Source organism: Melanerpes formicivorus, unplaced genomic scaffold (genome assembly GCF_026170545.1).
Source record: "Melanerpes formicivorus ecotype bairdi unplaced genomic scaffold, bMelFor1.0.p_v2 SCAF_46, whole genome shotgun sequence".
Classification (NCBI taxonomy): Eukaryota; Metazoa; Chordata; class Aves; order Piciformes; family Picidae; genus Melanerpes; species Melanerpes formicivorus.
Genome location: NW_027142398.1, coordinates 5324900 through 5348297, shown reverse-complemented (window position 1 = coordinate 5348297; position 23398 = coordinate 5324900). Strand labels below are relative to the sequence as shown.

Below are 23398 nucleotides of genomic sequence, written 5' to 3'. Positions count from 1 at the left end.
GGCAGGGTGGTTATAGAGAACAAGCTCCACTGAAGCACTAAGCAAAGCACTCCAAAGTTGCTGACAATCAGCCACCCCAGGAGAAGAGCCCTGGGGGCCCAGCAAGAGAGCAGCCCAGCTGCCTGACAGCCTGGCTCTTCCCCTGGGCAAGACTCACTGCCCGGCCGTGCCAAGCACCCAGCGGCCAGTGCCGAGGCAGGGAGCTGGCAGCTGTGGCATGCAGCAGCCCCATTCAAGGGCTCTGCTCAATTTGCCATTGACGTCCTTCCACTGCCAGCCAGAGCTGCAGCACAGCAGCTGCAGCACCAGGAGATGCTGCAAATGGGCCCCTCCTCCCCTCCACCCTCATCCAGCACAGCAAGCGGTGGAAGCTGCACCAAAGGGCTTCTCCCCTGCTGCTTGGGGCAACTCCCAACTGATTGTCCCCCAGGGCCGCAGCTGAAAGGGACAGCTACTCCTGGCAGACATAGGCTAAGCTCTTTGCAAGAAAGGGAGGAAGGTGAAGGAGAAGCAGGGCAGAAGCAAGCACCCTGAGCAGACCCCACAGGGCCTGCCCAGCAGGCAGGAGCAGCCAGGACTCACTCTGAGCTGCGAGAAGCGCGGTGGCTTCGCTGGTGGCTCCTCGTAGGGTCTGTCTGCCAGGGAGGCAATGATCCTCTTGCGATGGCCCAGCAGGTTCACCTTCAGCACCTGCAGGGAGAGCCCAGGGTCACTGCTGGCTTCCTGCCCTGGGCACAGAGCGAAGCCTCCGCTCCTGGGGCAGCCCTGTGCCCGTCTGGCACCAACCCCTGGCAGCTGCAGCCCCGCGGGCAGGACCCCATTGCAGGAGGGCAGCACTCACGTTGACTATTTCCAGCTCCCAGAGGTTCTTCACAGTGTCAATGGAGCTGTAGCCGCTCGAGAGGAAGGACTGAACATAGTCCTGCAGCCCCAGGGAATCCAGCCAGGCAGGCACTGAGGGCTGACTATTCCCATCACAGCCCAGGGGCTTCAACTGCAGAAGGACAAGAGAGGTGTTAAAAGCCCCAAGGGGCTGGGATCCCAAGGCCTCAGTGAAAACCTTTAGGTCAGCATCAACTCCACTAGCAGCTTAAAACAATCCATGGGCAAGCAGGGAATGCCCTTGGCATCGAGGCTGGCAGGAGCAACATTCCCCCTGCCCCAGCACGAAGTCATCCCAGACACACAGCTCAGCTGAGCAAGGAGTACCTCCTGCTCCCCCCTGCTATTGCCAACACCCTGCCCACAGCCCCTGCAGCTCCTCTGTGGGTCCCAGGGACTGGTTTGCTCCCTCTGCTCGCAGAGCTGTGCTGTCGATGCCCCGCAGTGGGCACTGACCTTGGGCAGGGAGCGGGCAGCCTGCAGCAGCTTGCGGCGGTGCTGCGGGTCCCCGATGCCGATGTCGCGCAGGTCCTGGTCCTCCATGACATTACAGCCCTGCAGGGACGGCAAGGAGGGGCATGGCAGCAGCAGGCAACAGCATCCTCACCAGCTGCTGGAGTGGAGGTCCTGCACCAGCACCCTCCTGCCCTCACCTCCCAGGAGAAGGAAGGCTCCAAGGACAGCCTTGGGCACCGACAGGGCCAACCCGAGAGGGGCTGTGGCTCATGTGGCATCGGAGGGGCAGAGCACTGCTGTCCCCTCCCTCCCTGCTCTGCTGCATCCTCTTCAGGCCAGCACTTACAGCCTGGCACAGGGGCACTGGGCTCTGCTCAGCCTCCCTCCATGGCCACACAGAGCCCCTCACAATAGTGTCCTGGGAGCTCAGGACACCAGGTGAAGGTCAAATTTATCCTCCACCCCCAGGCATGGAGACAGCACACCTGGCCCCAGCAGCGATGCTTCAGCCACCCCACACCCCTGCTGAAGCTCACTGCTGCCCCTCTCCCCCTTGCAGAGCAGAGGACCCTGGCCTTCCCCCTCTCCTCACAACCATCTCAACCTGCTTCCCTGCCCTTCCTACCTGGGCAGAGCTCAGCAGGAGCCCTGGGCAGGTCTCCCCATGGCTGGAAGCACCACGCTGCTGTGTGACCCAGCGCTTCAGCTGAGCCTGGACACCCCCTCCCCGGCCCTGCCTCCCCTGCTCTCAGGAGAGGCACAGCTGAAGGAGGAGCTGCCAGAGCTCCCCTGCTCCACATTTTGGTTTTAGAAGCACAGCCCTGATTAAATTGGCTGTGGGCACAGCAGCCAAGGGCTTCAGGAGGGTAGGACGGCCAAGGGGCAGCAAATGTGTACCCAACACTTCCTGTGGGACTCCAGCACCTGCTTTGGGCTTACCTGCTTTAAATACAACAGCCAAAGGTGAAAGCAGTGAGCTGCTCCCCCAGCAGCTGACCCACCTCAGCATGCACCCAAGGGCAAAGCAGGAAGAGTCCTTCCCATGGCCTCTTCCACTCTTGGGTGTTCCCAGACAAGCAGCCCGCAGGGTGCCCAGGGCAGTTGTGGAATCACCACCCCTGGAGAGGTTTAAAAGCCAGGGAGATGTGGTGCTGAGGTTCAGCAGTGGATGTGGCAGTGCTGGGTTAACAGCTGGATTTGATGACCTTAAAGCTCTCCCAGCAAACCCTTCAGCACTGAGCCTGTTTGCTGTTAATCCAACAGAGACACTTGGCTGGCACAGCCCTGCTCCCAGGCCAGCAGTGAGCTGGCAGCTGACACCGCCCCAGGGTTCCCGTTTGATACCAGCATGGGCAGTGCCAGGCTCAAGGCAAGGCACCTATTGGTGCTCTGCTGCTTTTAGCATTTCAAATTGAAGGCAAATTCCTTGCTGTGGAGCAAGGATCCAAGTGAGTTAAACACTGCAAAGCCTGCAGCTTCCTCCAACACTCCTGATTTTTATGTGTCAGATTCAATTCCCTCAGTGCCAGTCCCTATTCTCAGGGTACTTAACAAGGATAGACAAAGCAGAGCAACAGCAGATACATCACCACAGTCTGCTGTGCAGCAGCCTCTGCTTGAGCAGCCTCCTTTAAAGCCTCCTGTGACAAACAGGAATCTGCCCCTGAAATGGCTGCTGAGCTGCAAACACCCTGCAGAGCCTTCAGCCCCTGCCAGGCGAGCAGAGGAGCTCTTTGAGGCAGACTGTGCACCTCTTTGTCTTGAACACCCTGCTCAAAGGCCATGGGGCAGAGATGCTCCCTCCCAGCCATCACTGCCACCCGCCAGGCAGCTCCTGCTCTCCGCTGGGTCCTGTGCCTGGCAAGGCAGCAGCAAGCAGAGGCCAGGGGAGAGGCCACTCAGCAGCAGGTGAAACCAAAGGAAGGAAGGGCTGAAAAACTGCAGAAAAGCTGCCTTGAGGGTTTGGGAGGGCTCCTGGGGCTGAACTCAAAACCATCCCAGTGCAGGGCTGTGTCTGCTCGGGTTTAGGGGGTTCCCCCTTGGTTTTTTGTGGTGCTTTGTTGTTTTTAACCAAAGGTTGCCTTTGGGGCTGGCACAGGTCAACAACCAGACCATGAGATGCCACCTCCCAGGCACTCCGTGGAAGCTGCAGAGCCTGACCCCCAGGCTCAGGGCCAGCCCCTCCCTGGGTCCTCTGAGGACAGGCTCAGCCAGCACCAGAGCCAGGGGAGAGGAGAGCTCCTGGGGACAGGCTCTGCTCCTAGCCCAGACCTCCATGGTCCTGCAGCAGCAGCCTCAGAAATGCCAATTCCAATCAAAAAGATGTTCCAAAGATGTGCTGCAGACTTGATTCCTTCTGACAAGTGGTTTTCACCTTGCTCATCCCTCCTTGGTTGAGCAGAGCCAGCACAGCTCAGGGCTGCACCCCAGGCCAGAGCCTTGCTTCCAGCCATGCCAGAGGAGTGGCAGACACCTGAAAGCCCTGCTCCTGCCAGCACCTCACTTCCAGCAGGACCTGGCTCTCAGCTCTTCCTGAAAGCAGGTGGCTTGTTCAGGCTCTGTTCCCAGAGCACCCATCCTGGGCTGTGTTCCAGGCACCCATCCCTGTGTTATTCCAGGTTTCCAGTGCAGCACTGCATAGATCAGAGCTGGGATGAAGCCCCCGTCTGGGTCCAAACTGGCAGAGACACTCTGGAGGGGCTGTTATCCCCCAGCCTGGCCTTCATCTACCTCAGAGCTGACCAGAGCTCCCTCCACCAAGAGGCACAAATACACAGGACCACGAGGGGCAGCTCTGAAGCCCATCTCTGCCCTCAAGATTGCCCTGAGAGGGCAGAGAGCTGCTGGGGATGGCTCTGCCCTGGGCAGCCCTGAAGGACGCCGGTGTGGGCAACCTGCCTGCAGGCACAAGCGTTTGGAGATGGGCTCTGCTTCAGTCACACTTCACATCTTGCACTGTAATTAAGCAGCCTGCAAGGCTCCAGGTTTCTCATTAAAGGAAGCAAAAGCCCAGTCAGAGGGGACGCTGCGGGGAGGTTGCGAGGTGACCCCGAGGCAGCTCAGCCGAGCGCGGGGCTGCGGCCGGCTGCCAGCACTGCTCCTCCAGCTGGGTGCTCCGCAGGCTCTTAACTACCCAATTTTGAGATGCTGCTCCTTGCACAGAGCCTGGCTCCAGTCCATGCTCTCTTTCCAGCTAAGGAAGGGCCTGAGGCAGAAAAAGTTTGGGACAGGAGGTGGAGCCTGACCCAGCCAGCAGCACAGCTTAATGAACCCTGACCGCCTGGCCAGGCTGATGCCAGCTCCAGCCCCGCTGCTACCAGCCCTGGGTAAAGGCAGCGGTGGACAGGGACCAGGATCTGTTTGCTATTAACAGCAAGAGATGCAAAACCCAAACACAGCCTCCCCAGACTACAAAGGCTTCTGCAAACATCTACAGCAGAGTGCCCTCAGCTGCAGGAGCCAAAGCATCCATTTGTTGCTCAGAGGAATGCACACAGAGCTCTTTCCTCTCTCCCCTTGGCACACAAGACAACTTGCATCTGGTCAAGGGTTCTGCTGCTGCTGCTCTGCTCTTGGCAGCTAAAACCTGGATGTGGGAGAAGAACCACCCAGCTCATCACAGACCCAGCCTAAGCAGGGAGAATATAAAGCAAGTCCTGAAAAGAGGACCATAGAATCATTAAGGTTGAAAAGGGCCTCTAAGGTCATCAGGTCCAACCATCAGCCCAACACCACCACACTACCTCCAACCTCCCCCAGTTCAACCTGAGGCCATTTCCTCTTGTCCTATCACCTGATACTAGGGAGAAGAGACCAACCCCACCTGGCTCCAACCTCCTTTCAGGAGAGGTTTGTCCTTCCTTGGCCTCAACACCACTTCAGTTTCTCATCTTCAGGTGAAAAAAGGATCAAGAATGCTATTTTTGGTCACTTTGGTACCAGCTAACCACAGCTTTCAGGAAGTCTGTGCAGGCAGGCAGTTCAGGGCTTGCATCCAGGAGGTGGTGGCTCAGTTACATGCCCAGCAAGAGGATCTGGGCAGCCTCACACGGTTCTGCCTGAGCTGCCAGACATGAAGAGCCATCAAGCTTCACGGCCCCACAGCCTCGGGCAGCATCCCAAGACTAAGGGAAGGCAGAGGAAGATGAGCTACAGAGGTGGTGTTCTGGGAGCTGACAAAGCCACCCTGGCTGGACACAAGCTCCCTGGCCCCAACCTCTTAGTGGTTAATGACACAGAGCTTTCTTGGCAGGGCTGGGAGGCTGTGGAGTGTCCTGCCCTGGAGACTTTCAAGACCTGCCTGGATGGGCTCCCATGCAATCTAGGCTTGGCTGTCTCAGCAGTGGGGTTGGACTAAAGGCTCTCAGAGCTCCCTTCCACCTCCCCCATCCTGTCATTCTATGCAGCCAGGGGAAGAGAAGGATTTGTTTAGCTCAGGGCACAACAGCACAGCCCCAGCTCTTCCAGTGCCTGTGGAAAGGGTCCCAGCACCACCTCCCAGTAAAGCCCAGCTCAGCACCCGGCCACTTCCTTGCTGGTCCATTCTCTGCCCCCTGCAGCCTGGCAGTGTGACAATGGCAGCAGAGGGGATCAGTCACGGCTGTCGAGCTCAGACAGCTTTATGGAGAGGAAAAGAAAATTAACTGCTCCTTTAATGGCTTTTTTAATGTTTATTGGGCCTGCAGCTACTCGTGAATCAAAAGTAAGTATCTTCTAAACTGCCACTTCTGGTCCACCCACTCTGCTCCTCAAAAGCCCAGTTGGAACCGGCTGCTCTCCACGGTCCACATCCCTCCCCCCTCCCCTCCCCGGGAGCTCCGGAGCAGCCCCCTCAGACCCTGGCTCACTGCATGCCTCCACTTTCACCATTCCTCTCCAGAGGAAACTCCAACCCCCACAGCACCAGGGACAAAGCACAGCCCTTGAGAACCACCCAAGCAGCATCCGACACCCAGCAGGGAGCCGCCAAAGCCTTTCCTCTTTGTGTGAGCCGAATGCTGCTGGGATGCTTGGCACAAACCCTCCCACGTGGGCCCAGTTCCACTCTTATAGGGCAGCAGCATCAGTCTGGGGACCAAGGAAGAAAGGCAGCTCCAGGTGGCTGGCAGCAATGCCTGAACAGCAGCCAATGCCCCAGGATGTGGCTGATGCACTCTCTGCCACCTCCTACAAATGAAAGCTGCTGCTGGGGCTCTGCTGTTGTGCCCTTAGTTAAGCAAATCCCAGGGCTTACCTGGGTCTGTGCTCAAGAACTGTCCAACAGCTGCACTCACACCAAGTTTTGTCTGCATTTCACCAAGTGCAGAAGCAGCAAAATCTTCTCTGGGGGCTCTCTGCTGGGTCCCTGTTCTTCACAGACCATGACTGGGTGCAAGCCATGACTGGAATATGTCAGTTAAGCTTCCCCCAGACTGCTATGGCAAATTTTATATGAAAATAGAAAGAAGCTCCGGGGCAGACACATTCTCAGAGCATGCTAAAAGCCTGGCTGCTGCCCAGGGGACCAGCATCTGTGAGCCAGGCTGGGGCCTTATGAAGCAGATCGTGTGAAGCAGAGCTGCAATTCACTGAGGACCCCAGGAGGTGCCCTGTGCTCACTCCAGCCCTGCAGGCAGGGGGTGCAATGTGGAAGAGCAAAGGAAGCTGGTGTGGAAGTGCAGACAGGCAGACACCAGCCAGCACCCAACACATGAGGGTTTGCAGGATGCAGACCCAGCTCTGTGGACATCTCTTCCCTCGGAGCTGGGAGGGCTCTCCTCAGACCCAGCCTGGCAGCCCCTTGCTGAGCTGTTGCTGAGCTCAGCTCAGTTCACACCAAGCCAAGGCCTCAGCTCCACATTTTTACCAACCCTTTGCCTTTCCAGATGCAGGGAGGAGGGAAGAGGAAGGCTCTTTCGTAAGGAAGAGCTCTGCAGGCTGATCCAAGCTGGCACGGAATTACATTTAATCCAGGCAGTGGCAACAGCAGTGCCACTGCTCTAAAGTATTCGTGGGCACCCTGCTCTTCCTGTGCCATCATTTTTCTACCACTTCTCCCCAATTACAAAAAGCAGAAGAATGCCAAGAGCCCAGCGGAGCCCAGGGCACTCCACAGAACAGATTTCCTCTCCTGAGCTGTCTGATTGAATCAGCATTAGCTGCTTTCCACACACTCCGCAGGAGTCCAGGCCTCAACAATACATGAGAGGAGAGCCATTACAGCGGTTTGTGTCCTCTTTTACCTGCTCATTTGTGAATCAAAACATCTTTGGACTGAATAAAAAGTTCAGCTAGAGAACAATGGTGCAGTTGCCAGAGTGTGAGAGGTTTGCCCTTCTCAGATGTCAGCCTGAGGAGCTGTCTGGGGGGCAGCAAGCACTCAGCCCTCCGAGGGAAGGGAAAGGCTTTGGCAAGCTCTCCGACACCATTATGGGATCTGTGGGATCACAAAACGCTGTCGGGAGGGTGCAGGTCATGGTATTTTCTTCCCCACTTGTGGGAGGAATTCCACCACCAGTCCCTGCAGTCCCTTCCTATTGCACTGCCCCTGTCCCTGCGTCCCCAGAACACAGCAGAGCCCAGCCTGGCCTTTCCCCCTTGGCCATCCCTGTGTTTGCAGCAGGGCACTGGGGTGCACTGTGCATCTCCCAGTGCAAAACCAGTTCCCATGCACCTCCTGAAGGGAGCATCTGCTGCAGGGGCACTGATGCTCACAGCAGACACAATGGGACCAGGCTCCAGGAGCAGCAGAAGCCCCCTGGGTCCATATCCCTGTGACACTTCTCTGTTCTTCCAGCTCCCCCAGCTCGCCACCAGTCAGGGACCATTAAGTGGATTTATGATGCATGTTTCTGACTGACTCTGCTCATCACTGCTGCATTTTGGTGATGTGACCTTTTCTCCTCCTCTGGTAGAGGATGAGGCCATGGCTCTCCTGAAGCCCCTGAGCACCCCCAGGGCTGTGCTCCTCCACGTGGGAGGTGGCAGGGCTGGCTTCTCCTGGGTGGTGGGCTGCCCTCGGTCCCCCAGCGCTGCCAGAGCTCGGCAGGCAGCTCTGCTGAGGGCATTCCTCCCCTTGCAAAGCTGAGTTTTGGCTAAATCAAGCACAGCACAGCCCATTTAGTTTGGGATCTTTGTTAGTGACTGAAGGTGGTGGCTAATGAAGAAACTATGATGTAAAAGAAGAGGAGGAAGGGGCAAGCTGCCATGCCCAGAGCCCAGCATCCAGCTCTCCACTGCACTGCTCAGCTTCAGTGTTTCCAGCAATAATTCACCTCAGAACATCAAACCCACCTCTAGACCCAAACTAACCACTTGCTCCTTGTTTGTATCAAAGTTTTAGCCTCACAACAGCGGAAGCTGAAGGCAAGCAACACTACAGAGGAAAAGCTCTCAAAGTGGTTCTCATACTGGGCTGAGTGAATTAGCTCCAGCTTCTTCCCTGGCCTTGGATGAAGGATTTAAAGCCAGGCTTGGCACGGCTGCCAGAGTCAACTTCCCAGCAAAAGGGATAAGCAGCAAAATGGAGATCAGCCAGGGGCTGCAGGAAATCTTCCTTAAGTTATTTGGCCTTTAAAGTTTGAGAGCAATGAGGTGAGGAGAGCATCCCCTTGCCTAAAGCCAGATCTCCTTCCCTGGGAGAAGCTACCCGCGCGGGGTGGGGAAAAAAGCCTTCAGCTGTGGACAACAGCAAGAAGTCCTCCCAAGTGCCCCAGGAAACCAGAGCCAAACTCACCTAAGGAACCTTCCCTTCCCAAAGGACAGAGCTCTGCAGCAGTCTGCAGCTGAGTGCTGCTGGGTCCTGCCCAGTCAGTACCAATTCCTGCTTGCCAGGCGCCAGCTCCCAGCTCTTTGGGGACAAGTGGGAAGTGAATTTCCTTCACCACTGGAGTCCTGTGCTGGCAGGGCTGGCACCATGCCTGCCAGGCACTGGGTCACTTCTGAACGGTGCCACTACACCCTGCCTTAGAGCATCCTGCAGACACTGCTCCCAGGTCCCTTCCCTTGCCCCTCATCCACCTCCCACCCAGACTTCCCTCTCCACTGCTGGGTTTCCAGGACCCCTTCAGCTCTTGAGCACACATCCTCCAGGACACCACCTCTCCATCACCACCTGCAGCACCAAGGTGATGCTACCTCTCCCTTTCCAGGTTACCTCAGCCCAAGGTTTGCCTCCATTCTTAGGAAGTCTCCATTTGCAAAACTTGGAGTTCACACTCAGTGCCTCTCCTTTAAGCCATGCACAAAGAACCCTCCTGCACCACCAGGATTTTGTCTTAGCAGCTCATGGTTCCTTGTGACCCCTCAGAATCTGATGCTGAGGAGCTCTAAGTTCTGGGACACTGGGTACTGACAGCCCCTCAGGCTTCCTGCCTGGCCAGCACCAGGGTTCAGAGCCAGCAGTGCCCATGTGGTTAGGTGCAGCTCATGAACCAGCTGCCTGCATGCTTAGAGTGCACTCCCAGTAAGATCACCAGCTCCCTCACAGCCCAGGAGCAGCCCAGGGCTGGCTTCACAACACTCAAAGTCCAGCTCCCATTTCTGGAGCAAAGTAGGTAACAAGGATGTAGGAGTAATAAAATTACAGTAGAAAAAACAAGCACCTGAATTAAAGGTGAGGGTGAACGACCCTGGCCCACCACAGCCCTCAAGTCTTCCTTTGTCTAACCTTCTGCACTGCCCCCAGACCAGCCACAGAGTCACAGATGGCACTGGGTTGGAAGGGACCCTCTGAGGCAATCTGGTCCAAGCGCCCTGCACTCAGCAGGGACACCCCCAACTAGAGCAGGCTGCCCAGGGCCACATCAAGGCTGGCCTCAAATTCTCCAGGGATGGGACCCCAACCACCTCCCTGGGCAGCCTGTGCCAGGGTCTCACCACCCTCACTGTGCAGAGCTTCCTCCTGATGTCCAACCTAACTCTGCTCCAGTTCCAAACTGCTGCCCCTTGTCCTGTCCCCACAGCCCCTTCTGAACAGTCCCTCCCCAGCCTTCCTGCAGGTCCCCTTCAGATATTGAACTGCAGCTCCAAGGTCTCCCCAGAGCCTTCTCCAGGCTGAGCAGCCCCAGCTCTCCCAGCCTGCCCCGCAGCAGAGCTGCTGCTGCCGGGCTGGCAGGGCCCGGCCGTGCCCGGCCCGGGGCGGCCGGCAGGCACTCACCAGGAAGCGGAGGTCGTCGAAGCCGTTGAGCAGCAGCTTGCTCTCGTACTGCTGCAGGCCCAGGGTCTCCAGCCACTCCCCCACGCTCTGCTCCAGCATCCGCGAACCTGACGAGAGAGGGAGCGGCAGGCGCTTGAGCAGCGAGAAGCCGTTCAGGCGGTAGCAGCGGCACTCGGAGGAGGACAGATGGCACTGCCACATCATGGTCATTACCAGCAGGAAACCCAAAAACCTCTGCTCAGAGAACAGCAGCCCAGCAGGCAGGCAGCTCCTCGGGCCAGCGCCGACCATGGGCAGGCGGCAGGGCCCCGGCGCTGCTACGGCTCCAGCCCGGCCGACACTCAGCGAGAGGAGCACCGTGCCCGGGCCAGCTGCTCACAAGTGCTCCTGAGACCGTGGCATCACATGCACTGCTTTCAGGGCTCAGACCAGTTCCTTGCCAGGCAACCATCTACAAGCCCAACCCCATGGGGACGCGGATCCACTCCTTCGCTTGTCGGAAGGGGGCGGGAGGAGGGCAGCAAACTTCCAGCCCTGGCACTCCCAGCCAGCCGTAGGTGCGAGGGAAGGCAGCGGAGCCGCCAGCGAGCGCAGGGAGCTGGGCTCCTCTCATCCATGAGACTTGGGATGCAGCACCCTGCTCAGCAGGCCAGCAGAGAAGGCTGGGAGCATCGGAGGGCAAAGCAGCTAGGGAGAAAATGCATCCTCATGCAGCCCAGGCAGAACAGACAGGACGGACTTTGAGGACAGCAGCGGAAGCCAGCCCAGAGCAGCTGTCCACAGCAGACATGCAAGACAAAGGAAGCACACAGACTGCAGCAGAGGAAAGAAGGCCTTGATACTTTTTCTCCCCAAGCAGTCCTGAAAGAGGCAAACCATGGTAAGGGCTTTTCTCTGGCCGTTAGGGTGTTAGGAGGAGCAGAGAGAGTGAGCCTGAGCATGAGGCTGAGAGCCTTGGCACTGTCCTTGCACCAGCTCCCTGGGCACAGGGCATTGCAGCAGGGAGGTGAACTGCACTGCTGCTCCGGCACCGACTGCACCCAACGCATCCAGTCCCACCAGGTGTCTGTTGCATGCTTCTCTGTGCCCTTCCTTCACTGGCTTCAGCTACTGCACCTCAGCCCCCACTTGAGCAGCTCTGGAGGAGGTGTTCAGCTCCTTGCACATCAGAACAAAGCAACCCAAACGCCAGACTCTGGCTCCTCTTCTGCAGCAGCTCAAGCCTGAGCCATGCCCTGGCAGCTCCTCTGAGCCTCTGATGAGTGAGATTCTTCCCAGCACCCTACAGACGCTGTGCAGATGAGCTCTCCCTTCCCTCACCCCTAGGAAAAGGCTCCAGTAACTTCTTATCTCCTCTGAATAAAGCTTGAGACCTCAAACAGGACCAAAAAGTTCAGAGAGCTTCTTTTCCGTGGGGAATCTGCTGCGCACGACAGAATTTTTCAGGCTCCTCAGCACCTCTCTGCCAAGGGTCTGAGCAAACAGAAGGATGAGCAGCAAAAGCAAGTTTGCTTTCTTTGAGCCTTCAGGTCAGCCGAAGCCATCCTCCCCACCCCCGCCCGCTGCAATGGCTGCACAAGGCAGAGCTCACGCTGCGATCTGGCAATTCTCGGGGTGGGGGCTCCTGCTGCTCTGGTCCCCAGGAGAGCTCCTCTGCCAGGCGAGTCGGGCAGCGCTGGCCGGTCCCTCTAGCGCACGCTGCAGCAGGAGAAACGCGGGCATCACAAAAGGCTTCCTTCTCCCTCCCCTAAGGCAGCCTGGGCAGGAGGGCAGCATCTGAAGCTGGGGCGGACGCCACCGCCTGCCGCCGGCCCGGGCTCTCCATCCTTCCCTTCCTCGCTGCTCCGGCGGCCGCCGCGTCCCCGCCCGTCCTTGCCGGGCGCCGCAGCCGCGCTGGCTTTGTCTGCAGGCAGCGAGCTCCACGCTTGCCGTTCCACTCTCGGTCCTGTCTCCTGCTCTCGCACCGCTTGTCCCTCCCTTCTCCTCATCCTCCTACCCCTCCCAGCTCTTCCATCCTCTGTGCAAGCCGTGAGCAGCCCTGGCAGCAGAGGCTGCAGGAGGGGAGGGAGGCAGCAGCTCTCTAACTCTCCAGTGGAAATTCCTGGCTGCCCAGGGTTCACTGACTGATGGAGTCGGCAGCCTGGGCTTTCAAACAATGATGGTCCAGGTCTGCTCTGCCAGCTCCCGGTGATTTGTGGCTGGCTCATGTTTAATTTATCGAGAGAGAGGTGAGGAAGCCGCTTGCTGCCTACTACAGCAATTCTGGGAGGGAAATGAAACTGCAGCAGGTCCTGGGCTCCTGAATTCCCTCACAAAAAGGGATTTACTCTGCTCAGCCTTTTGTGCTCTGCCTTGAATGGGGAAACCTGCAGTGACCCCGAGGGCAGGGTCTGTGTCTGTAAAATCACTTCAGATCAACACAAGGTGGGGAGGAACGGAGGGAGGTACATCAAAAAGAAAAGGAAGGTAATAAATGCCCAGAAGGTCCTGGGCTGAAAATAAAGCAGCCCCAAACACACTTGGTGCTTGCATGTGACAAGGATGACACAAGAGCAAACCAACCCCAAGCCATGTGCCCCCCAGCAAGAGCCTGATCCCAGCTCCCGACTGCAGCAAACTCCTCATCCTCAGCTCAGTTTTAAAAAGCCTGCAGGAGGAACTGGCAACAGAGGGCAGCTAGAAGTGAGTGGAGAGCTTCACACTTGCAGGGTGAGCCAGGGGAGCGACACAGCTCCTCTGGCAAGGCACTTCTCAAGTACCACAGCAGGCTGCAGTGCTCCTTGAGCAGATCCCCTCTGGGGCTGCTCTCCTCCAGGCTCCACAGCCCCAGGGCTCTCAGGGAGATGCCCCAGGCCCCTCAGCACCTCGCAGGTGATCTTCACAGAGGTGATCTTCACAGAGGGGATCTGCTCAGTGCTCAGCAGGGGCATGGGTGTGGGGGGCAGGAGGATGAGGCAACTCTAAATACAATTCCACCCCATCCTGCCAGGGCTGAAAGGATTTTCTGAGCCTGAAAGAACAGAACAGCAGAGTGTGGAGGGCTGCAGAGACGTTCTGCTCATTGCCACACTGGCATAACAACACTCAGCTTCTTGCTACTGCCTCATGCACCTGCAACAGAAGTGGGATAGTGGTGGGGACTGAGAGCAGCCAGCCAGCAGCTCTGTGTCAGAATGGCTGCTGAGAGAAAATGTTGCTGCTGCCCACCAAAGAGTAACAGAAAGCTGAGACAAACGTTCTGCAAGGCAGCAGAGAGCTGTGAGCCCTCAGCTGGACTTTCCCAGAGGCTATGTTGAGAATAACAGCAACTGCAGGAGCCATGAGATCAGCACAACCTCCTCCCTCTAGGATGCTGCTGGAGCCCTCACACCATCCTTCTGCTGCAAATTAGATTCCCATTCTGTAGGTGCAGAAAACCTGCTCCTGCACACTGAGCAAGGACCAGTTGTGAGTCTGAAGCACCAGAATGCAGCTGCCACTGGGCTGTGTGAGTAGGGGCAAGGAGCCAGGCACCATGGAGCTAATTTTGCTGCCATGAGCTTGAGGAAGAGCAGGAGAAACACCTCAGAGCACTCACACCAGCCAGTGACTCTTACCACCTAAAGACAAGGACTGCAAGGAGTCACTGCAGGCATCAGAAGCCATCAGTAACAACTCCACAATCCTCAGCCATGAGTTTCTGTTTAAAGCTATTCAAAGGTGCAAGGCATTGCCTCAGCATCCCCACAGTGTGCACAGCAAGCCCCAGCACTTAGAAACAGGCAGAGAAACCAAGCCCTGCACACACTGCTGTCCCCAGGTGAGTGTTAACCAGCACTGGGCAGGCAGGGTGCCCCCACTTCCCACCAGGTAAAGGGGAGCAGCTGTGGTGCTCTTCACCAGTGCCTCCCTCCCCAGAGCAGGCTGGGGGGAGGGACAGCTGAGCTGTACCCAGCTCAATCCATCCACCAGAGCAGTATGGAGCTGGGATTGCTGGGAGGCCAAGGTCTGCTCCTGCTGTGCAGAGCCCTCCTCCCCGTCCTGGGAGCCAAAGCAGGGCAAAAAGCTCTGCAGGCAGGAGCCAGCACCGTGGCTTTGTCCAGAGCCCAACCAAGACAGACAGACAGACAGGTGCTGGGCACACTACCTGAGATTCTCTGCTGCTCCTGAGAGAAGTCGATGCCCTCGCCGATGGAGCTCATGATTTTCTCAATCTGGAAGGAGATGAAGCAGCAGATGCTGCATTATTCATAAAGCCTGAGGAAAAGTTCAAGGCAGCCCTAGGATGTGACCTGCCATGTGACTGCTGAAGGCATCCAGGGAAGGACATTAAGGTACCTCTGACCCAGAAAAGCCCTCATAAGGGTGGGGGACTTGGAAGGGGTGTGCAGAGGCTGGGACTCCACAGAGCCTTCCCTTCCACAGCCTCCCAGTGACTGAAAATAAACAGCTCCCACAAACCCACCCCTCCAGAGCACAAAATGAGGGCAAAGGAACCTCAGACCCTTTGGCTCACCCTGTGCAAACATGCAGCCCCCAGCAGCAGCACAGCCTGAGGAGCTCAAACTTGCACAGCGTGCAGCAGGTGAGCTTGGCTGTGCCTCAGCAGGAGGTCTGGGGGACAGCTTGGGGTTGGTTTGCTTCGAAACCATCACACTCCCAGCCCTGGGCTCTGCTCCTCACCACTGCCAGCAAGAAAGAGCCAGAAAAGAGCTGAAGCTTGCAGAAGCAGCAGCATGGGGGCAGGTGCCTGGAGGACCCAGGAGAGTGAGCTGGAGACAGCTCCACGCCTGGAGCTAGGCCTGGCACTGCCAGGAGCTCAGGGCAAACCCCATGCAATTAATAAGGAAAGGTGCAAGCTGCTGCCCAAGATGCTGCCTCTTCAAGCCCACTTAAGAGCTGCATTGGCCACAAAGAGATTGATGCAAGCTGTCATTTTCAGACAGCTTCCAGCACCCTTCCTGCAACAAGAACAGAAACTTTCCAGCCCCAGCCCCTGAGCAGAACTTGCAAGCTGAGGCTCTAAAGGCTGTGCAGAGGAACAGTGATGGTGAGCAGGGGAAGGACCCAAGAAACTGCACCTCAGATAGCTCAGAACTTTCAACCACCTAAAGGCCCCTGCACTGCAAGGAGCAAGCAGACCCTGCAAAGGCCCAGGGCTGGCTGCTTGCCCCTGACTTCAGTCTGAGCAGAAAACAAACCCAAGTCCAAAAAACCCTGAGGGGGAGATTCCTGCACAGAGACCACCCCAGGGAAAGAGCCCTGTGAGGCATCTGCCAGGAGCTGCTGCTGCTGCAGGCCAAGTTGGTGCAGGACTGGCAATGGGGAGTGGGGGAAGGTCAACTCCAGGTCCTGTTTTTGTTGGGTTTTTAAGGACAGATGTGGGGAAAGAGGCCAAGCTCTGCTGCAACATCCCGGAGCTGCCCCTCTCTCCTCTCCGGAGGAGGACTCCACAGCCTCTCTGGGCAGCCTGCTCCAGGGCCATGGGCTGACATCATCACTTCCTTCCCTTTGCCAGGGCTGGATCCAAGCTCACATCCACTGGGAGTGCTAGGCCCAGCTCGCTTGTTTCCACCCTGCTGCCCTCCCCTAACACCAGAGGACTTGATGCTTTTCAGGTTCAGACCCCAGCACTGCCAGCTCCAAGTCAAAACACTCAGGTGAGGACTTGCAGGAGGCTTCCTCAGCATCAAGCCACCCACAAACTTCTCCTGAAAAGCAGGAAAGCCACCCCTGTGCCACACAAGCCTGAGCTGAGCTGAGCTGTGCACCCACAGCTGCATCACAGTGAAGAGGGAATCCTGCTCCATGCCCCTGGCTCTCCATGGCAGGAAAACTCTCCCCAGCCACACACCAACCCAAGCTGCCTTACTGCTGAGCAACTTCACTGCATTAGGAGGCTGTAAAGACAAGAAGACACCACAAGGACACAAACCTGGACACTTTAAAGCATCCCTGAACTCAGAATGCTTTGGCTTGGAGGTGCCCTCTGAGAGCATCCAGTCCAACATCAGCCCAGCACCCCAGGAGCCATGGCCACAGGTGTCTGGAACCCCTCCAGGGCTGGGGGCTCCACCACCTCCCTGGGCAGCCTCTGCCAGTCCCTGACCACTCCTGCAGCAAAGACATTTTTCCTCATCCCCAACCTAAGCCTCCCCTGGCACAATTTCAGGCCATTCCCTCTCCTTCTGTCAGCTGAGCGGGGCTGGGGCTGGAGGGGAAGGCAGCCTGAGCCCTGCTGCTGCTGGGGGCTTCAGGCTGCTCTTTCCCAGTGCTTAATTACTCAAATACAAAAATATCCTGGATAAATATAGCACAGCCTGAACACTCAGCTCTGGCTTGCTTTGGCTTCACCTGGCTTTTTCCACTGAGCCACCAACTGCCCCCCACAGCACTGGCTGGGGGGTGGGCCGGGGGGGGCTTCATTTATTACAGGGACAGAACTAAAACTGCAAAATGCCTTTGCCTCCTAAATCCACACAGCCACAGCTGGCTCTGCTCACCTGGAGGGGCAGCTGGCTCCATGCTAGAGAGGTGTTTTGGTCAAACAAACTATTGGAGAGGTGAAACAGAATCCCAGTAGGGTGAGGGCTGGAAGGCACCTCTGGGCTCACCCTGTCTAACCCCTGCTGCAGCAGGGCACCCACAGCACAATGGCCGGGGGGGCTGGAAGCTCTCCAGAGGAGACTCCACAACCTCTCTGGGCAGCCTGCTCCAGGCAGCAGATGCTGCTGGGGCTGCAGAGAGGCTCCAGCACATTCTTCTGTTCACATGTGTCTGTGTTTTACCAAACCCCACCACTCCCACCCAAAACAGGCAGCTGGGTGGGGCTGTCAGGGAGGGCTGGGGCAGTGCTGAGCTGCTCCGCAGGGCAGGCAGCCAGGACCACAGCAGCAGAGCCCACAGCAGGATCTCCCTGCAAGCAAACTGCCCCCGGCCGGAGGGAGCCCAGGGGCTGGGTCTGCAGGCAGCCAGCAGGAGCCAGCCCGGACGCTGGGGACTGTTCTGCTGGCAGGACGGAGGACGTTGCAACCTCAGAGTCCTCGAAGCCACTCCCAGCTCCCAGGGAGCTCCAGGCAGCAGCAGCTACAGGCTTCCTACACGAGCAGGATGCAGAGTGCCTCTTTTGATACCACCCTGGGGGGTCAGCAGAAGACTCAGAGATGGCCAGGTCCCACATCTGTGCAGACAAAGCTGCCAGGGACTGGGCACCACAGCCTGCAAGGACCTTCCCTCCCAGAGCATGGCCCCACAGGCAGCCCTGACTGAACACAAGTCCTGTGAGGAGCAGCTGGGGCTGTTCAGCCTGGAGAAGAGAAGGCTGAAGGCAGACCTCACTGCTCTGTACATCCCCCTGAGAGGAGGCTGGAGCCAGGTGGGGGATGGACTCTTCTCCCTAGGAAGAAGCAACAGGATGAGAGGAAATGGCCTCAGGTTGCACCAGGAGAGGTTCAGGTTGGAGATGAGGAACAATTTCTTCCCTGCAAGGGTGAGGGTGCATGGAACAGTCTGCCCAGGGAGGTGGAGGAGTCCCCATCCCTCCAGGGGTTTCCAAGGTGTCTGGTGAGGAGCTGAGGGATGTGGTCTGACAGCTGTGTACAGATGTTAGGTCAGGGCTGGACTCAGTCATCCTAAGATCTTTTCCCACCAGGTGGTTCTGGAGAGCCTCACTCCCACTGCCTGCCCTCAGCAAGCTGTGAGGCCCATCCTGATTCCTCCAGTTTTGCCTCCTCCCCAGAGCCAAGGCTGAAGTTTGGAGCCAGCAAATCCACTGAGAGAGGCAGAGGAGGATTAAACAACCCTGAGGTCTTTTGTCACCAAACAGCCAGCCTCATGCAACACAGCTCCTGCAGAGCTCATTGGCATGCAGGGAGGGGAAGCCTCATCCACAAAGCACCAAACCGAGCAGCCCCCCACGAGTGTGACACTCACTCAGCCTTGGGGGCATCCTGATACTGCTGGAGCTTTCTGGAAGGGGCTGCAAAGCCCTCCCAGTGGCCACCAGTGTGCATGCAGGGGGTTGTGCTGCATCTGTGTGCTGCATCAGTGCCTCCCAAGGACACAGCAAGGTCGTTCTGAGAGAAGGAAGAGGATAAATATCAGATCCCAGACTGCCAGCATGGAGGGGCTGGGAGGGACCTCTGGAGATCACCCAGAGCAGCTCCAGCAGGGCCCCCACAGCAGCTTGCTTGGCATCACAATGGCCAGGAGGGGCTGGAAGCTCTCCAGAGAGGGAGACTCCACAACCTCCCTGGGCAGCCTGCTGCAGGGCTCCAGCAGCCTCACACCAGTTTGTGCCTGCTGCCCCTTGTCCTGTCACTGGGCACCACTGGGCAGAGTCTGGCCCCAGCCTCTTGGCTCCCACCCTGTAGCTCTTGCTGAGCTTTCACCTCCCAGAGTTCATCAGGACAGAGGAAATCTCAGTGGGGGCAAAGGGAAAAGAGATTTGACCCTGAGGGATGATGTAAGAATTCCTGACAGGAACAGCAAGAGGAAATGTTGGGATCTGGAGATAACAGAATAATCAGCCCAATAATTAAGCTGATTAAGATCCTGATGGCCACACTTGTTCAGTCCAGCAGAAAGGAGACCAACCCCTGCCTGCAGTGCTCTAAAGCCTTTCCAACAGGTAGAGGGGAGCTGGAAGGAGAGCTCTGAGAGCAGGCCAGCCCAGGGCAAGGGGCACTGCCCCAGGGGTGTGGGGAACAGGCTGTGCTGCTGCCACCAGCCAGCCCCAGGGCAGGAAGTGTGACCCCTGCACCTCCCGGAGCAAGAGAGTCGAGGAAACCCTTCAGGAGGCTGCCAGGGAGCAAGGGGGGAGTCCTGGGACCCCCCTGGTGGTGACAGAACCACAGAACCTGGGACTGGTAGGGTGGGAAGGGACCCTGAAAGCCCCTCCAGTCCAGCCCCCTGCAGCCAGCAGAGCACAGCACAGGAGCCAGAGACACGGTGGGCAGCAGCATGCAGGGGCTGAAGGTCCTGCATTTGTCACTTGAAGCCCCAGGGTCTGGTCTGCAGGAGCTTGTCAGAGCTGAGCTTTCACCAGCAGCTGCCCCCTGAGGCACAAGGCACAGATTTGCATTTTCATTCAGCTTCCAGCTCTGAGTTGCCACTCCTGGGTGTCTGAAGGCAGCGGCAGGTTTGGCATCCGGAGCTTCCCTGAAGTTTCACATTTCCATGCAAATGTTCTTAATCCCCAGCTGTGAGCCTCTAATTGCAGCATTAATGCCACGGGGGCCTCAAGCACCCTGGCAGGCCTGAGGGGCTGACTGGAGCTCACCACTTAAAGGCACCCTGCAGGCAGCAGCCTCCTACAACTTGCTGCCCAGCTCCTCAAAAGCTGTGGTAGAAGGCACCACTAACTCCTGGCATCTGCCCCGATGTGACATCCCGATCCCCAAAGCAGGCCAGCAGCAGGTGAAGTCCCACACCCAGGGCTCCTGCAGAGGAGAGAGAGTTCCTTGTGCTGTGGCAGCAGGGCACAGATCAGCACTGCAGTGCCCACAGGAGCTGATGCCTGTCCCGGGCCACGATCAGCTCCAGAACATTCATTAACTCTTTCACTAATCCACCTCCTGTGCACTCAGGCTCCCAGGAGGGAGCTGCTGGCTCAGGCGGCAGTGGGACCCCAGCTGAGCAGACTCCCTTGCAGCCAGAGCTGCTGGCAGCTGCTCCTGGGCCAGGACCCTGGAGCAGGGGAGCTGCATCATGGAGCAGGGGAGCTGCATCGTGCAGCAGGGACCAGCTCTGCCAAGTGAGTCACTCCCTCCCCATCCCACCCTGCTGGCAGGGCCAGCACCACCTCCACGTCCAGCTGAGGCCACTGGCAGTGCTGGGACACAGGCCTTGGCTTCCCAGCAGCTGATTCCCCTGCTCAGCACAGCCCCCCCCCGGCCCAGGGCAGAGCCAGCCCCCACCACAGCCCCCACCTGCCCCCGAGTGCCCAGCGTCCCACTGCTGGCAGTGCCAGTGGGCAACCCTTCAGCCTGTCTGCCACAGCTGCCTGCTGCACTGAGCTGCCCGTGGCTGCCTCCCCCTCCTCTGCCTGCACAAAGGCTGCTAACGATCAGAGTGCTGCCCCCGGACCTGCCCTGGGCAGCAGCCCAACCAGCCCTGGCAGGGGCAGCTCAGGAGGTTCTCTATCAGCCTGCCGAGTTCAGAGGCTGCAAGTTGCATCTAATTGAGAGCAGCTGCACGATCCTGTGCAGGGCACTAATTAAACCTCCAGCAGCCTGCACAGCTCCTGTTTAATCCTCACTGTTGTCATTACAAGCAGCTCCACCAGCCCATGGCTGCTCACAAATCACTGCATAATCCTCCTCAGCCTCCCCCTGGGCACATCTCCATCATCTGCTAACAGCCACAGGACTCTGCTTTAGGCTCTTTTAGAGCAAGAAGCAGCTTGACCAGATCAGCCCTGGGCTCCCAGCAGCTCCATTTGATGCTGCTGCCAGAGGAAGCTGCTCAGCCCTGGGCCCCTGCTGCTGGCAACATCAAAGGGTGCAACCAGGAGCAGAATGAGACCCCAGCAGCCTAGATGGCCTTTGGCAATCCAAGGGCAAACAGCAGGACCCTGACCCAGGTACCTGAGAGCAAAGCCTCTGCAACCAGAAGAGCTGCAGAGGAAGGGGGGATGTGGCAGCCCTGAAGCAGTGCAGGGGGTGCTGACACTTCAGCAGGGTCCTTCTTGTGTCTCCCTTTAGGGGTTTTAAACCCAGAGCAAAGTGCTGACAGAAGGTGCAGGTACCAGGCAGGGGAGGTCTAGGGATGGATTGCTTCAGGAATGACTGCATGGAATACACTGACCATGACCTAAACCTTCACTTCTGTTTATCAGGAGGAATTCCAGCTCAGGCTCTGCCCTGCAGCTGCCCCTGCTGACTGCAGGGGGGTCAGACTGGAGCAGCTTTAGGTCCCTTCCAACCCAAAGCAGTCTGTGGTGCTATAAACCAAAGGATGAGCTCCTACTGGGGAGGGGTTCCCACCTTGCTTTTAGCATCTCAGAGCACCCCCCTGTTCCACAGGGGTTGATTTCAGCCCCAGGTCAGGAGCAGTCAGCACAGAGGGTGAGTGAGCAGGGCAGAAGGGTCCCAGGAGCTCACACCCAGCTCCACACCTGGGACTGGTTTCCTTTCAGTGTACAAAGAGTGGCTGATGGGAGCTTATCTGCTCTGCAGTGCTGCTGCTTCACCAGCACAGAATCATCTCCAAAGAATGTTTCAGTAATGCTGTGGTGCTGGATTGCAGAGGGACACTTAATCTTGCCTGAGAGCTTCACCAGGGCCAACTTTCTGAGCATGAAATATTTAACTGTCCACAGGCCTCCTCTTCTGTAATGAAGTGACTTCCAACAAGCCTCTGAAAGGAGCTCGGGAGCAGGAGCCATTAAATACACAAACCACAGCCTCACTGCTCCCTCCCTCCCTCCCATGCCCAGGAGCCCAGGCACCCAGGAGCAAAACCTTCTCCAGATGCTGGGACAGTCCAGAGGGGCAGAACTGGGCAGAGGTCACCACAAGGATCTGAGAGCTCTGTTAGCAACTCTCCCTCAGTTTGGGCACAAAAACTTCTGTGGCTTGTCTACATTTAACCCAGCTCTGTATCTGAGCAACTTCAGCTTTGGAAAGCCTCCAGCCTCTCACAGTTCTGCTGCTCTGCACCTCCAGGGAAGTCAATCCTTTGGCATTCAACACCTTGAAGACTCCCAGGTGAGTGTTTGCCTGTTAGCGTGATGTGAGCGCCTATAAAGTACAGAGGGGCACCCAGGGCCCCCTCTGTGGGCCAGCACGGCAGGGGGAAGCTCCTGCTGTGTGGATTCATTGCTGGCCCAGCGCTGAAGCAAGCTCAGCCTTACCTCATCCCACTCAGAAGCGAAGGAGGGAGACTTCTCCAGGCGCTTCTTGCCCGTGCTGCAGTTGGAGAGCGATTCGCTGCGGCTGCCCATGGCATCCTCCTCCGTCGGGGAGCAGGTCAGCAGGTCCGAGTCCGACTTGGACAGGCTGCGGCTGAGCTTGAGCTCGGCCTTGGGCTTGCTCCCCGGGGGGGCCCTGCCCACAGCCCTGTCCCCCTCCTCCTCGGCCCTGCCAGGGTGCTGCTGCCCGTGGGGGAGGCCGGCGGCGGGAGGCGGCCGGCTGCCAGGGGCGTGCTGCACGGTGGCGTAGATGGCTCTGTGCTCCGCGTCCAGAGAGCCGCTCCGTGGCGGGGCAGGGGCCAGCAGCTCGGCATCCTCCAGCTGCATGGCAGGTGGGTGGCTGGCAGCTTCCGTGCCTCCCTTCCCCGCGGAGGCAGCGAGCCTGAAGGGGTCCTCGCTGACCTCGCAGATGGGGGAGGAGCCGTGCAGCAAGCCCGAGAACTGCTCCGGCACCTGGCTGTCCTGGCCCTCCGCGGCGTCCCGGCTGCCGCTGCTCCTCCTGTGCTCTTCAAGAGGACAAAACGGGGGGGACGACATTAGAAGCATGGAAGCAGCAGCACAAGTCCAGCTGCCCCCCTGCCCTCGGCCAGGGAGAGAGGGAGATGGAGAGCAGAGTTCAGCATCGTTCAGTGTGCTCAGCTGGGACCCACGGCGGTTACGAAATCCCAAACACTGCCTGATTTATGCAGCCTGCAGCCCTCCCCCTGCCCCTATTCATCTCAGCACTATCAGGGCCTTGCTATATAAGGCCAAGAGAAGTGCTAACTATATCCTGCAGAGAGAGCAAGTGAGGTGGGAGAAGCCGGCCGGAGGCTGCTGGAACATCTGATCCCTTTCCATGGAGGCCAAAGTGTTACTCAGAGCTGTGCTCCCTGCTCCTGGCACAGGCTGCAGGGTGGGAAAACTTCTGGACTGCAGTCAACCTGTGAGCTCCAAGCCCTGTTCCCCAAAACAAGCTCTGCTTCCCTCCCTCGTGGTTTCTGTTTAGCCTCTCCTGACGCAGGGGAGAGAAACAAACAGCTGTTGTGCAAGGG

General features: G+C 58.0%; 1 protein-coding gene across 7 annotated transcripts in view; it reads right to left on the bottom strand.

The window, feature by feature from the left end:
* The window catches only part of ANKS1A (ankyrin repeat and sterile alpha motif domain containing 1A), a 67189-nt gene that overhangs the window by 10554 nt on the left and 33237 nt on the right, over nucleotides 1-23398 (bottom strand). For 6 of the 7 annotated variants that reach the window (XM_068159837.1, XM_068159838.1, XM_068159840.1 and 3 more), the window contains 6 exons: nucleotides 22308-22870; nucleotides 14601-14667; nucleotides 10475-10581; nucleotides 1339-1437; nucleotides 842-994; nucleotides 583-690 (listed from right to left, as the gene is read on the bottom strand). In XM_068159837.1, coding sequence (XP_068015938.1) covers nucleotides 583-690; nucleotides 842-994; nucleotides 1339-1437; nucleotides 10475-10581; nucleotides 14601-14667; nucleotides 22308-22870 — 1097 coding nt within the window. Of the gene's footprint in view, nucleotides 1-582; nucleotides 691-841; nucleotides 995-1338; nucleotides 1438-10474; nucleotides 10582-11794; nucleotides 12686-14600; nucleotides 14668-22307; nucleotides 22871-23398 lie in introns of those variants that run through there. The other variant, XM_068159842.1, reaches the window with a different exon arrangement.